General features: G+C 26.5%; 1 protein-coding gene across 2 annotated transcripts in view; it reads left to right on the forward strand.

Annotated features, from left to right (window-relative positions):
• Positions 1-5,783: 5,783 nt before the first annotated feature.
• The window catches only part of LOC100210809 (formin-binding protein 4), a 33,889-nt gene continuing 26,068 nt past the window's right edge, over positions 5,784-13,604 (forward strand). The window contains exon 1 of one of the 2 annotated variants that reach the window (XM_065791494.1): positions 5,784-5,954. In XM_065791494.1, coding sequence (XP_065647566.1) covers positions 5,876-5,954 — 79 coding nt within the window. In that variant the 5' untranslated portion in view covers positions 5,784-5,875. The remainder of the gene's footprint in view (positions 5,955-13,604) is intronic. The other variant, XM_065791495.1, reaches the window with a different exon arrangement.

Raw genomic sequence — 13,604 nt, forward strand, 5'->3', positions numbered from 1 at the left:
GTATTGTTATACAGTAGATAATGTAGATAACAGCCAAAACTATTTATATATTAAAAAAACAAAATATTTTACACCGAAAAAGACGGCATATTGATCATAACCACGACAAATGTCTTTTAAAAGAGTTAAAAAAAAAGTATAATAAAAGTTACAAAAATCTTATTAAAAATTAAACTTTCAATAAATTAATCAAAAAAAAATCTTTTTTTCCCCCCGATTTTTAGTCAATAATGCTTTACAAAACTTGATCAGTATAAATGATCAATAAACACTTTTTTAAACATTTTTATTATAATTTTTTTTTTCAATTTTTGTTTTTGGTGCCCCAAAAAGACCTAATGGCTAGACCATCACAGAGCACCGCGGAAGAGCATTTAACTCAAAAGTTCACGCCTCCTTTCTTATTGTTAGAGAAAAATATGCTCAGAGCTCGCTTTGAAACCTAGATCTTATGCTTCTGAAGCAAGCGTTCTAACTAACTTTTTGAAAAAAAAAAATTTACTGATATATGAGAGCCAGTGAGTAATCAAGGGTCATGGTGGGAGACCTTTTTCAAAAATTAAATAAAACCAATGACTTTTTAGTTACTTTCAAACCAAAGTTCATCTGTTTTTTATACAGAAACTGGACATTATGGTTATGACTTTTTTTCAACCCCATGCTCCTGTACTGTAGTTTGATGAACTTTTACCTAAAAAGCACGAAATGAAGTATTATTTGCATATATTTTGAAAAAAGTTCACCCCGATAATAAATTATCGATATTGAAATAAGTACTACTGTATTCCTAGTGAGCACAAGACGTGTTTATAACGTTTAAGGTGGCTACCCACTATTAAAAGTCTTAAAAAAAAAAAATTTTCTTTCTATTTTTTGGAAGTTTTAAACTTTATAAACAATAAAATATATGACAATGGAAAAAAAATTTATAAGTTTGCCCTAATTTTGTTCCTTAAAAAGGGGTAAACATCCAAAAGTTCCTTAGCAACCGCCTTAGTGACAGTTGGAACTTTTTTCCTCCAGAACTAATATGCACTTTTTCTCCATAGTTTTACTGTACCTTTAATCAAGTTCTTATCTACACTGTTAAGTTATTCCCGAGCTAAATGACATTGGTCAAAAGTGCTAAAATTAGACTATATTTAAATTTGTAGCTTTTTATTTTTGATTTTTTTTTTTCCAATGCTTTTTCTCCATTTAAAGATTTTCTACCTTCTATCAAAGATATCTTTGGTTTTGTTCAATATTTTTGTTTGAAATTTTTTAAAGAGATAAAACATAGTTAGATGAATGTGCTGAATCAAAAATATATATACCATGATGTCCCATTCAAATTAAAATTTGGGTCAATGGGGCCATTTTTTAGGGATTTATACTAAATTGTAAATTTCAGAGAATTAAATAAAAGTATCAGTTTTATTTTTGACTCAGCATCATATAAAAGTTCATATAAGATGCAAGATTTTTGAAAAGTTTCATTTAATTTGGAAAACTCTGCAACTAGTTATCCTTGTTAGAAAATATGCTATTTTTGAGCTAATTATGCGCATAATTAATGACGTAATAATAAAATTATAAATTTTTTTTTATTTTTTTGTCTTATTTGATTCCAATGCAATTGAAATGATTAAATATAGGGGATAAAATGGTTCATTTAAAAATTTTATTTAAATAGTGGGTAGCCACCTTAAAACACGTATTAAAACGAATTAATACATATTTTAGACGTTTAAAATACGCCTCGTGCCAAAATCAATATTTTAATGGCGGGGTGAACTTTTTTCAAAATATATGCATATAATACTTCATTTCGTGCTTTTTAGGTAAAAGTTCATTAAACTACGGTACAGGAGCATGGGGTTGAAAAAAATTCATAACCCTACTGGACATACCAAAAAGTCAACAACTTTTTTTTTTTTTAATTTTTTTTAGTTTTTTTTTATTTATTTATTTGACTTTTTATGCAATATTTTTCTAAACAATCTTCTTATATTTAAAGACATTATTGGTTTAGCATAGAAACAGCCACAAATAGTCATTGAGACTAATCCAAAGTAGCGTCCGTTATATACCAACATTTTTGCGTACCGAAGTACTACTAGTGATGAGTAGGCGGTGGCAGGATTTGAACTCGTATCGTTTAACAGTCCGGGTTTAAACTTTTCGCTTGACGTACTAACCAACTTAAACTTTTCGCTTGACGTACTAACCAACAGCCACCAGTGTGTTAGTTTTTAATTTTTTTTTCAATTTCAAATGCGGAGGAGGAATTAAAAGGTTGTTGGGCAGGAATTTTGGTTAAGAATTTTATGGGGATTTTGTAAATTCTGTAAAAAAAAGAAAAAAAAAAAAAAAGAGAAGAGAGGTTCAAAAATATTTTGCCCGTCTTTAAATAAAAGGAAAAATTACCAATATACGACTAAATCGGAGGATTATTAATTTAAAAAAATTGACTAACTTTATTTGATAATTAAGATATCTTCAGAAAAATATATATTAGACAAGCTCGTCTTACTTCACCAAATGCATTGTGAACACAAACTTATTTTCCAAATGAACAAGACATTAGTTTACAGGCAAAAAAAAAATTTATCTATTTTTTTTAAAAAAGAAAACAATAACTTCTGCCGTTAGTTGTTAACGAATTTTGAATTTGACTCAAAAAAATTCGACTAATTTTGGAATTCGAAATCAAATTCGATTTCAAGTTTTGTCAAATTTTAGATTCAAGTTTGAACTCGATTTTTAATTTCGATCTCTGATTAATTGGATACAAATGAGTTTGATGACCTCAAATTACATTTTCAACTTTCATATCGCAAGCCAAATTAGTTTAAATCCATATTTATTTTCAAAATATTGGTTACATGAGAACACTCATGCAACCAATATTTTGAAAAAAGCGACCAAATATCACAGTAATCGGTAATATTTTGAGGTATAAAGTAGCAAAAAACTAACAAAATATAAATTAAAACTGCCCTAAATTCTTAACCAGTAAACCAATCCAGCTGAAATTTTATCCAGAGTTTACACCATTTTTTATCAAATTGTATGTAGTGATTCTCATTCCACAACTGTTTTTATTGTCGCACTATAAAGTTGAAATTTCATTTAATTTAAACATTAAAATTAAATTATTTTCCGCGGACAAACTTAAAAGATTTCAAATTTTGCACCACAGAATACCGTGATGTGTACGCTATCACCTTATATAAGTGGCATTCTTAAGTCAGCTAGGTTGCCATTAACAGGATCCGTGCTAAACGTAAAAATAACAAATTTCAAATAAAAAAATTAAATTTTCGACGTCAAATATAGGAATGGAGTTTGAGTAGAAACCATAATAAATTTACTTTGTAGATTAAAAGAAATCTCAACATTGACTCCAATTGTATAAAAAGTTGTTACAGAATGATAACAACATTTTTAATTGAATGGATAAAAAAAGGAATAAAAAAAACTAATTATTGAATAAGAAAATAAAATTTTTTAAAAAATTTTTTTTATTTTTATTCTATCTCTTCCATGTGTTTTCCACATCTCTTTTTTATCATTAAGAAAAGAAAAAAAAAGAAGCCAGTTGTATATGAAGCTTAAAAAGACCTAACTTATAAAAAATCTCACACGCTATATACCAAAACTCACACGCTATATGTACACAATAGGTGTAAAGGTAAAAACTAACATTAAATTTGATTTATATGAGATAACCAGAACTACTATTTCAGATTTTTAGCTGTTCAGTATGACAAGGAATTTTTTTCAACCAGCATAAAATATCCAAAGCTTGTTTTACCTTTAATGAACGAGAAACTTCCAACATAGCAAACTATTGTCCGATGATGTATGCTGATGGCATTAATCTTTTTAATAGATGTTGAAATTATCACATTAATAAGCTATTTTAGCATAAGCATGAAGTATTTAAACTTTAAAATTAAGCTGAGTTCTGAAAAAAGATATTAACTAGGCATTAAAACTATACACAACACTTACTCAGCCTGAATGAGACATTACTTTGTTCCCGACCAGGGCTAAAAATGGGCAAAGTTCTCCTAGAGCATGATCAGCTATTTTTACATTTTAGACTTCGCCTTGACAGTTTGGATTACTTGCTAACCGGGTAAAAATCGAACCGGAGTGGCAAATAAAAAATAGACTAAACTTAGAATAGAAACATGACGCATTGAAATTTAGCGACCTGTGGCGGGTTATCTGCCGAACATGGTTTGAAGCAAAACCATTATGCATTTATTTATTGAATAAATTTTCTATTTATGATTTGAATCTGAATATGTTTTTGCCAACTACCTGTAGTTACTATCTGTTTCTAATATAGTTGATTATTATCTGTTCAGTCTAAAATACTTGGAATAAGCATGTTTTTTTAAATCATTCTCGCTCACTACATTTTGTGAGTCTTAGTGAATTTCATATATATATATATATATATATATATATATATATATATATATATATATATATATATATATATATATATATATATATATATATATATATATATATATATATATATATATATATATATATATATATATATATATATATATATATATATATACCTAGATATATTTATATACACATTTATATATATATATATATATATATACCTAGATATATTTATATATACATTTATATATATATACATATATATATATATATACATATATATATATATATATATATATATATATATATATATATATATATATATATATATATATATATATATATATATATATATATATATATATATAGACACATACATGAAGACATACATACATACATATATACATACATGCATGCATACGTACAAACAAACATTCATATATTTCAAAAGACATCGGTGCTAATGTTTATTATTTTTAAAATAATAGATTTTATTGTTTTAAAAATAATAAAATCTATAAATTTGAGTCAAATATGGACCTTGCAATGGAATAATAATCCAAAATATTGTGCTGAATCTGTTATGGTTTTTTTAATAAAAAAAATCTTAGCAGATTCAGCATATAAAAAAAAGTTTTTTATAGTTGATGTTTTAATCGTGACAATATATAACATGAAGAATATTATCCTACCATATGTAAAGGATACAATGACCCAAATTTTCAGTCATTGTATCATTTACATATGGTAGCATAATATTCTTCATGTTATATATTTCTCTCCCATGTTCAACAGTAGGTAACTGATATTTTGATTTAAATTTTATGCTTTCAAATTTCTTTCAGATATTTTAGTCATTTATTGACTTGAGGACGTCTAAATAGATTGTTTTGATGTAATGAACATTTAGTTGAACATTAACATTTTTATTATAAAACTTATATATAGTTGTATTAATTATCAATTATCTATCAATTTTTTTTGTGTGTGAGGTTTATTTTTAATGGTTTTTTGTTTTATATATATAAAAAAATGTCTTAATAATGCAACCTTTTCCTGATTTCAAACATTGCAAAGTTTAGAAATCTTTCAATCAGTTATGGTCTTGTTTAACAAAATCTTAATTATGTTGCAAGTTATGATATTGTTTCTAAACTATTGCACAGAAACCTTTAGATTTTTTTTTTAAACGATTACTATAATTTGTTGATATCTGTTGTAGTAGACTTTTGGTAGAACACTTTGACAATCAAGAGAACTAAAAATATTATCATTCAACTGAAGATGGCTTAAATTAAGTTGAAACATTGATTTTATTAAAAATGGTTTTGAAAAAAAAATTTAAAAAATTTTGTCCTTTTTATAAAGATAATTATTAAATATTTTAAATTTGTTATTACTGATGTTAACAGTGATGTTATTAGTGAAATACTAACTAAACTTAAGGAGAAACTATTTAAATATGGGAAAGCGAAATAAAGAACCAAATGTGGGTCGTAGACGTCCAATGATACAGCTTGGTGGTAACAACTGGAAAACAAGTAAGTCAAATGTTTATGTATATTTCAAAGTTATATTTTATGTAGATGTGTGTGTAAGTATATTTGTTGTATTTTTTCTTGGTTGCCTGTGTGATTATCAGTTTTTTACCAGTTTTTAACTGGTTGTCGTGTGGTATTTGATTGTGGTATTAACTTGCAGTCGTGTGGTTCCCATATTTTAGTTTGTTTTTTTTTATTGCAAGGGGAAATAATGGAGAAAAGAACCAGACTAAAATATGATTATTAGGAAACTGTTTTAAAAATAGATTTTTATAATAAAAAAGTGAAAGAATATTTCATGATTCTTGCTTGATCTTTAGTCAGTTTTTAATAATTTAATAAGTTTTTAATAAATAATAATTTTAATAAATTAATATGTTTTTAATTTAAATTATCTTGACTTTTTTTTTTTTTATAAAAAAATGTCCACTTCATCATTAATAATGTTTAACCTTTTGTTTGACTAAGTTAATACAAAACATTGTTTCAATGCAGTTTGGCTAAAAAAGAAATCCCATTTTCTGATTTTTCTGGTTTCCTGGAGCTAATTTTAAAAAATGCAAATTGTGAAAACTTCTAACTAAAGTTACATTGTTTTTATGAACAATTGCCAATACATATATTGAAACATGTACCAGAGGCTTGGGAAAAATCTGTTCCTAAACCAGGAAAATTGTATGGTATATGTTGGCTTGATCATAAGTGGAATGCATTGAAAATCGCTTTAGATACTTATGCAGGGTGTTAGTCAGAAATAAATTTTATACCGCGTTTTTGCCGTATTGTTAATTTTTATTGTTGTTATTCTAGAAAATGTTGGGAATTTTCTAAAAAGGTCCTAAAAAACCCAAAAAATCACTCTTAAAAAAAAAAAAAAGGTCATTGACTTTTGGGAATTTTAAGCCCATTGGGAATTCCACATTATACGCGGCAGCATTGGGCTACACCCTGTTATGGTATATTTATTATAAAGCCTCTTAGCTAAACCAGGGCTCGAATTAAGCATATCATGATTGCTTTTTACACCTTCGCAATTAGTTTTTTCAAAAGACAAAATATTTTTGCGATTTTTTTTTTTTTTTAATTTTGGTTGTTCATTTATTCTTTTCTAAGTTTGAATTTTTTTGGCAATTCTTAAAAATAACGTTTTTGTCTAAGTTTTTTAATTAGGGTTTATAAAGTATGTCATGCTAAATTTATCTTTTGAAGCATGATCATTTGGTCTTTTCTGTGGAGATTTTCATTCAACATAAAGCTTTGCTGAATTTAAATTACTTTAAAATCTATGCATGGAAGCAATAATATTTTAAAAGGTCGTTAAAACAAAAAGTTTAAAAGGGATTTTTTCTTTATTCTATTTTTTTAACAACTGCTTGGTTTTTATCTTTGTTTTTAAAAACATTGCACCAAATTAACCTTTATTTATAGTTTAAGTTATTATCTTATCAATAATTTTATATTTATAATTTTTACTACTTTAAGTATATTAAAATATATATTAAGTTCGTTTTTATTAAATTTTTTTTCTAATAGTAAATCAATTCTAATAGTAACCAGTAAAGTTACATTTACTTGATTTACTGAATGGATAAAGTATATCAAAGTAAATTTACTTATAAACTAAATCAAAACAACTGTAAGTTACTACAGTAACTTACAGTTACTCAAATACTCATTTACTCAGTGGCACAGCAAGGGTCATCCCTGAGAGTTAAACATATATTTAGCTACAGTAACAACATCACATTTAGAACATAGTACAAGTGAGAAAGAAAATTTTGTTTAAATTGTTAACATTTTGAATCATAAATTTTTTTGTTTCTTGAAAATAGTTTAGTAAGTAAAAATGTTCTATTGCAAGAATTAAACCATTGATTATTGCAAACGCTAAACCAAAAATTAAATTATAAAAAATTTAAATTAAAAAAAATATATTTTACTTCTATTCAAGGAAATTTTTTTCCAAAAAAATAATCTAAGCATATACTTAAACTTAACAAAATATAAATCAGTTTATCAAACCAAATTTTTTTTCTCACTTTTTATTACAAAACAATTTGTACGAAAAAATTGAATAAAAACATTCACTTAAAAACCATTTAAAAAGTTATTTGATTTTTTTCATTCAAATGGTGTTTATTCAAAGTGAATAAATAATAATAAATAAACGTACTACTAAAAAAATTTTTAGTAGTACGTTTATTATACTTAAATTTTTAATTGTAATTGCAATAAATTTTAAATAACGTGGTATCTAATGTTTTTCCAATTTGAGCTTACTTGTTTGGTCTATGGATATGCATGCATTTTTTTTTAAGTTAAACATTTCTGTTTGTATAATACATTTTATTTTAAATGCGTTTTATGTTAATAGTGTTATAAAAACTTAACTTTATAAAACAGCAACATGAATAGCGTCACAAAGTTGTTTTATATTAACACAAGCTCTTTATATTGTCAAAACTTTGCAGTTTGTTTTATTGTTGTTTTACAGCTTTTTACAATATCAGTTCAATACTCTTTAAAAATAACACGTGTTTTACTGTCAGCATGAACTTATTAAATAGTTTTCTACAACTAATTAAAGTGGTTTAAATATTGTAATAGTTTCAGGCCTTCTCGTAATTATCGTGCGATAGCATGTCTTTAAAGACTACACACATAAAACTTTGTTTTGCTAACTTGTCCACGACTCTTTGGAAGTTTTGACAATTAGTGCTTTTAAAAAAGATGCTAAAAAAACAAAACAAACTTAAATTAAAATCAATAACCCATAAACTTAAAAGAGAATAAAATTAAAAAAAAAAATAATTAAACTAAATTAACAATAATTATCTAAAAAAATAAAATTTTTAAAGAATAACAAAATAAATAGCAGAAAAACCAGAAAAAATTAAAACATTTATTTAATGTAAACTTAATTGTAAGCAAAAGTTAAAAAAATTTATCACAGCTCTATCAATCTTTATCATTCCCTCCCATGAATAAATTGGCTAATATAAGGGCGGATCCAAAGTGAGGGAAAGGGTCATGAGTCTGCCCCCCCCCCCCACCCCCCCTAACTCGGAATTTTTATTTATTTTTTTAGAAATCGATGTTTAAAACATTAATAACTTGGGGTGTTTAAAAGTGCCATGAATTTTAATAAAGTTTTGTGCAAATTTTTAACTTTATTAAAAAGTTAAAATGATATATGGTGCGACAAATCAACAAACGTGCATGCATTTGTTAAAACACGCTTCTTAAATTTTGCTCATGCAAAATTTAAAAAGCATTAGCATTTGATTGAGATTATTCAAAACAAACGCATTACTTCAGCAATTTTTTTCAAAATAATTTGCGATTGGTAGTTTTTTATTTATTATAAAAAACACATTTTTAAAATAAAAAAACAATTAATTTCAGAGACTTTTTTTAAAAAATGCCAAAACATAATTACTTTTTTTCAAAAGCGTTACTTTTAAGTAAAATAACTAAGTACACTATAAAATAAAGTAGCATGATTTTTGCATTTGCTCACAAAAGCATCCAAAATTTAACTTAAAATGAATGCTTTTGCAAAAATTTCAAAAGAAACCGTGCTTAAACATTTCAATTGCTTTCTATTATTAAAGAAAGCGATTGTAATGTTTAAGCACGGTTTCTTTTATGTAATAAGTAATTACATTAAAAGTTTAAAGTAAATGAATTCATTATAAATAAAGTCTTGCATGCCTTTTTTTTTTAATTTTCTTATTTTCTTTAAAGTGAAGTAGTTTGTTTGCATATTGAAAACACTTTAAAAAGTTTTTTTTATTGTGCATTTATCAATAAATTTGCAAATGTGTAAAAAAAAAAAAAAAATTGAATAGATTTACCAAGCATCTTTGATGTATTTAATAACTTATTAAATAGAATAAAAATTATTTGAAAATAAAACTCCCTTATTTGACATAAATCTCATAAATTTATTTATTGACATTCATCAATAAATAAAGATACGCAAATCAACGTTCATTAAAAAAAACAAAATGATATGTTGCGCCCTGGGATTGTTAAAAAATAGTTGGCAGATGCGATTGTTTCAAGATTATGGTAATGCTTTTTTTTATTAAATAATTTTATATTAGAAATTATATTTCCATGATAAAACAGTGTAATTATTTTTTGATAGCTTCTGTACTCATTTTGCCCTAAACTCTAATCTGAATATTTTTTTCAACGATCGCCTTTTATTACGTTGCAATAAAGTACTCAGGAAATTTTGTAGCAGTTTAATTGTAATTATAGAATCAATTCAATTAAAAATCACATTTACATTTGCTTTGTTTTTTTTAGCGCATTTTTTAAAAGCACTTTCTTGTCAAAACTTGCAAAGAGTCGTGGCCGAGTTGTCAAAAGAAAGTATTTATGCGTGGTTATATAAGGCGTGCGACCGCATGCCACTTATGCGAACGCCTGTATTTTCATTTTTACTTTTACTTTTTTAAGTATCATGTTAGGTAAAAACAATAACTAAAAGTAATATTGTAATAGTATTACTTGCTCATTACATCATAACTTGCTCATTACACAATAACTGCAGCTTAAACTTTAAACTATAACTTAAGCTGTAAATTATATCAGTAAACTATACTATTTTATATTCTGCCAAGCAAGAAAATTAAAAGATAATATTTAAGTATGAGAGATATTATGTTAAAAAAATAACAATTACAAACTAATGTAGAAAAAAAATTTTTTACTAACGCGACCTTCCCCCTCCTACTGCAAAGCGTCGCCAAGAATGAGAGGGGGAGGGGTAGTTTTCTTTTTTGCGATTAGATTTTTTTTTGCGTTAATTCGAGCCCTGTAAACAAATTTTTAGCCATCAAAAGGCTGAGCTAACTTGTAGAAAGGCTTTCTACAAGTTGGCTTGGCTTCCATTAAGTTTTATATGATCTAGTTGATTGCAATTGCAATTTAATTGAATAAAAATTGTTTGCAAAAAGCAATTTAATTGGACAACGGAAAAACTAAATATCTTTCTATTCAACAAGTTGCATTCTTTTACTGTATCTATCCCTTTTCATAAAAACTTTTATTTATTCAGTTTTTTCTTACAAATCTTCATTTTTTCCTTTTTTATACAACTTGCAACTTTTTAAGTCTTCACTTATACATTTCCTAGATTTTAACTTGTTTTCTATTTTAAAGTAACTCATAACTTTATAGTGGTTGCTAGCAATCTTGTTGGAAGTAAAATGCCAGTATTTAATAAATAGTAAATGTAAGCATAAAATTTTAATTTTTTTTGTTTTTTTGTTTTTTTGTTATTCACCTCCTCAAGGCTGAGAAGGCCACTACAGATGAAGAGGCTACTTAATATTGGTTATAACCCTCTCTCAACTCTACAACTCCGAAACACAAACCTTGACTAACAAGGCCGCTGCGCGGAGAAACAAGTTGAGCGCGGTACTACCAGGGACGTGGGAGGTGGGGATCAAACTCGGAACCTCTCGCTTATGAAGCGAGAGCTACACCACTACCGCATTATGTATTATATTATATTATAATATATTAAGTTATTATTATAAATTTTTTTTTAGCCCCAGCTATCAACCCCTGCTAAATCTTATAATTTTTTCCATAAAATATGTACCCTCATAGGGGGGAGGTTTTCAAAAAGCGTACAAAAGCATATGGGGGTGGGGGGTGGGAGGGTTCAATTTAAAAGTACATACTTTGATTTTCTAATTTATCAAAATTAACCAGCTAATTAATAGAAAAGTCAAAATTCTGACTAAAGATTCTAGTTAGCCAAAAAAGATGTATGGTAACCAGGGCTGCATAAACATTTATACATCCTAAAGTATATTTTTTAAATTCAAAATTCATGTTATATTTTGTATATATATGCATACATAAACATCATAATGATTAATACAATCATCATCTTCTAATCATCTTCTTATTCAGCAAATACTACACCATATAAATACTAAAGTTTATATAAATATGAAAGGATATTGTATGCCAGCATCTAAATAAATAACAAACATATGTTTATATCAAAATATGTATGCATATAGCGCAATCTCGGAAGCTTTCATTACTTCTGGGCTAAAAATTTAGAAGCTTTTATTCCTATTCTTCTATTTTAAGTCAAGCCTCATTCTACTTCACATTTGTCACCATCTTGAGCAGTTGCTTTATTAAATATTAATCATTTTTTCATCTTTTTTACAAGATCATCTCTTTTAAGAACAAATGTCCTTTTATTATTTCAAGAAGCCAATGTAAAAAGATCCTGTCTGATGTTATGCTCTGTTATTCTCAGTTTACTAAATCTTTTATCTTATATCAGTTGCTAGGTTCTAGAGACTTTTGGTTAGTCTTTAACAGTATCATTAACTAAAATAAGTCTAACATTTAATCTCTAATTCATGGGTCTGATCTTTTTACTTCTCTCCAGAATAAAGCAAAGTTATTTGCAAAGAAATCTTACTCTAATTTGAATTTTGAATCTAATTCCCATATTCTTCTTGCCAGTTAAACAGATTAACCGATTGTTAAACATCCAAATCGCTCTGGCTTCCAATGCTATAGTTATTTCTCAATTAAACACTTCTACAGTTTGTACTTCAGACAAGATTACCATTATAGTCTTAAAAAAGTGCTAAATAAGTGGTTTCAATTTTTTAAAACTCTAGAAAACACTTTGACATCTCCAACTATACTATTATTATTCTTCACTCTGTTATTAGTTTCTTTATGTAAAGGTTTTGAGATAATTAAATTATTTTTTTCTAACTGCAGTATTAAAGTTATTCTTGAAGGCCTGCACTCTATTTAGTTCGTGTAACTTTAAAGGTACCACAAGGTTCTATCTTTGTTCCTGTATTGTTTCTTATCTACAATATCAATCTTCATGAAAATTTTACATCTAATGTGACTATTTGCTGATGACTCAATTTTATAGTCTTGTCTTGAAAAAAAATCTTCACTTTTTGATTGTTTTTAATCTGATCTCTCTTCTGTAACAGTCTAAGGCTTGCAGTGGCTTATGGCTTTATATACTGGACTTAAAATTTTTGTTAGACAATAAAACTCATTTATTTTCTGCAAAAAAATATTGCAATAATGTTGGCATTCTTATATTGATGATTAACAACCCGCTTACTCTCAGACAAAGTTTAAAAGCACATTGTAAATGTAATTAGACCTGTTTTATCTGCCAAGCTTGAACCACTCTCCCGTTGTTGTAAGGTTGCATTTCTTTCTTTTTTTCTACAAATACAATCATGGTCAATGCTCAAACGAGCTATCATCTCTATTACGATAAACCAAAACTCATTCTTGCTTGGCTACTTATTCAACAAGTTGCATCCTTTTATTTTATCTGTCCGTTCGTGCTATAAAAACTTTTGATACAGTTTTTTTCCTTGCACATCAAAAATACCTTATAACTCTTAGCCATCTTCATGTTTTTCTTTTATATAAACCTACAACTTTTTAAGTGTTCAGTTAACCATTTCCTTGTATTTTTATTTATTCTCTATTTTAAAGTAACTCATAACTTAATAGTCGTAGCTAGCAATCTTGTTGGAAGTAAATTAGAGTTTGAAAATATACAAATATATGCCAGTATTTAATAACTAGTAAATGTAAGCATAATATTATAATATATAA

This window comes from Hydra vulgaris, chromosome 02, assembly GCF_038396675.1.
Source record: "Hydra vulgaris chromosome 02, alternate assembly HydraT2T_AEP".
Classification (NCBI taxonomy): Eukaryota; Metazoa; Cnidaria; class Hydrozoa; order Anthoathecata; family Hydridae; genus Hydra; species Hydra vulgaris.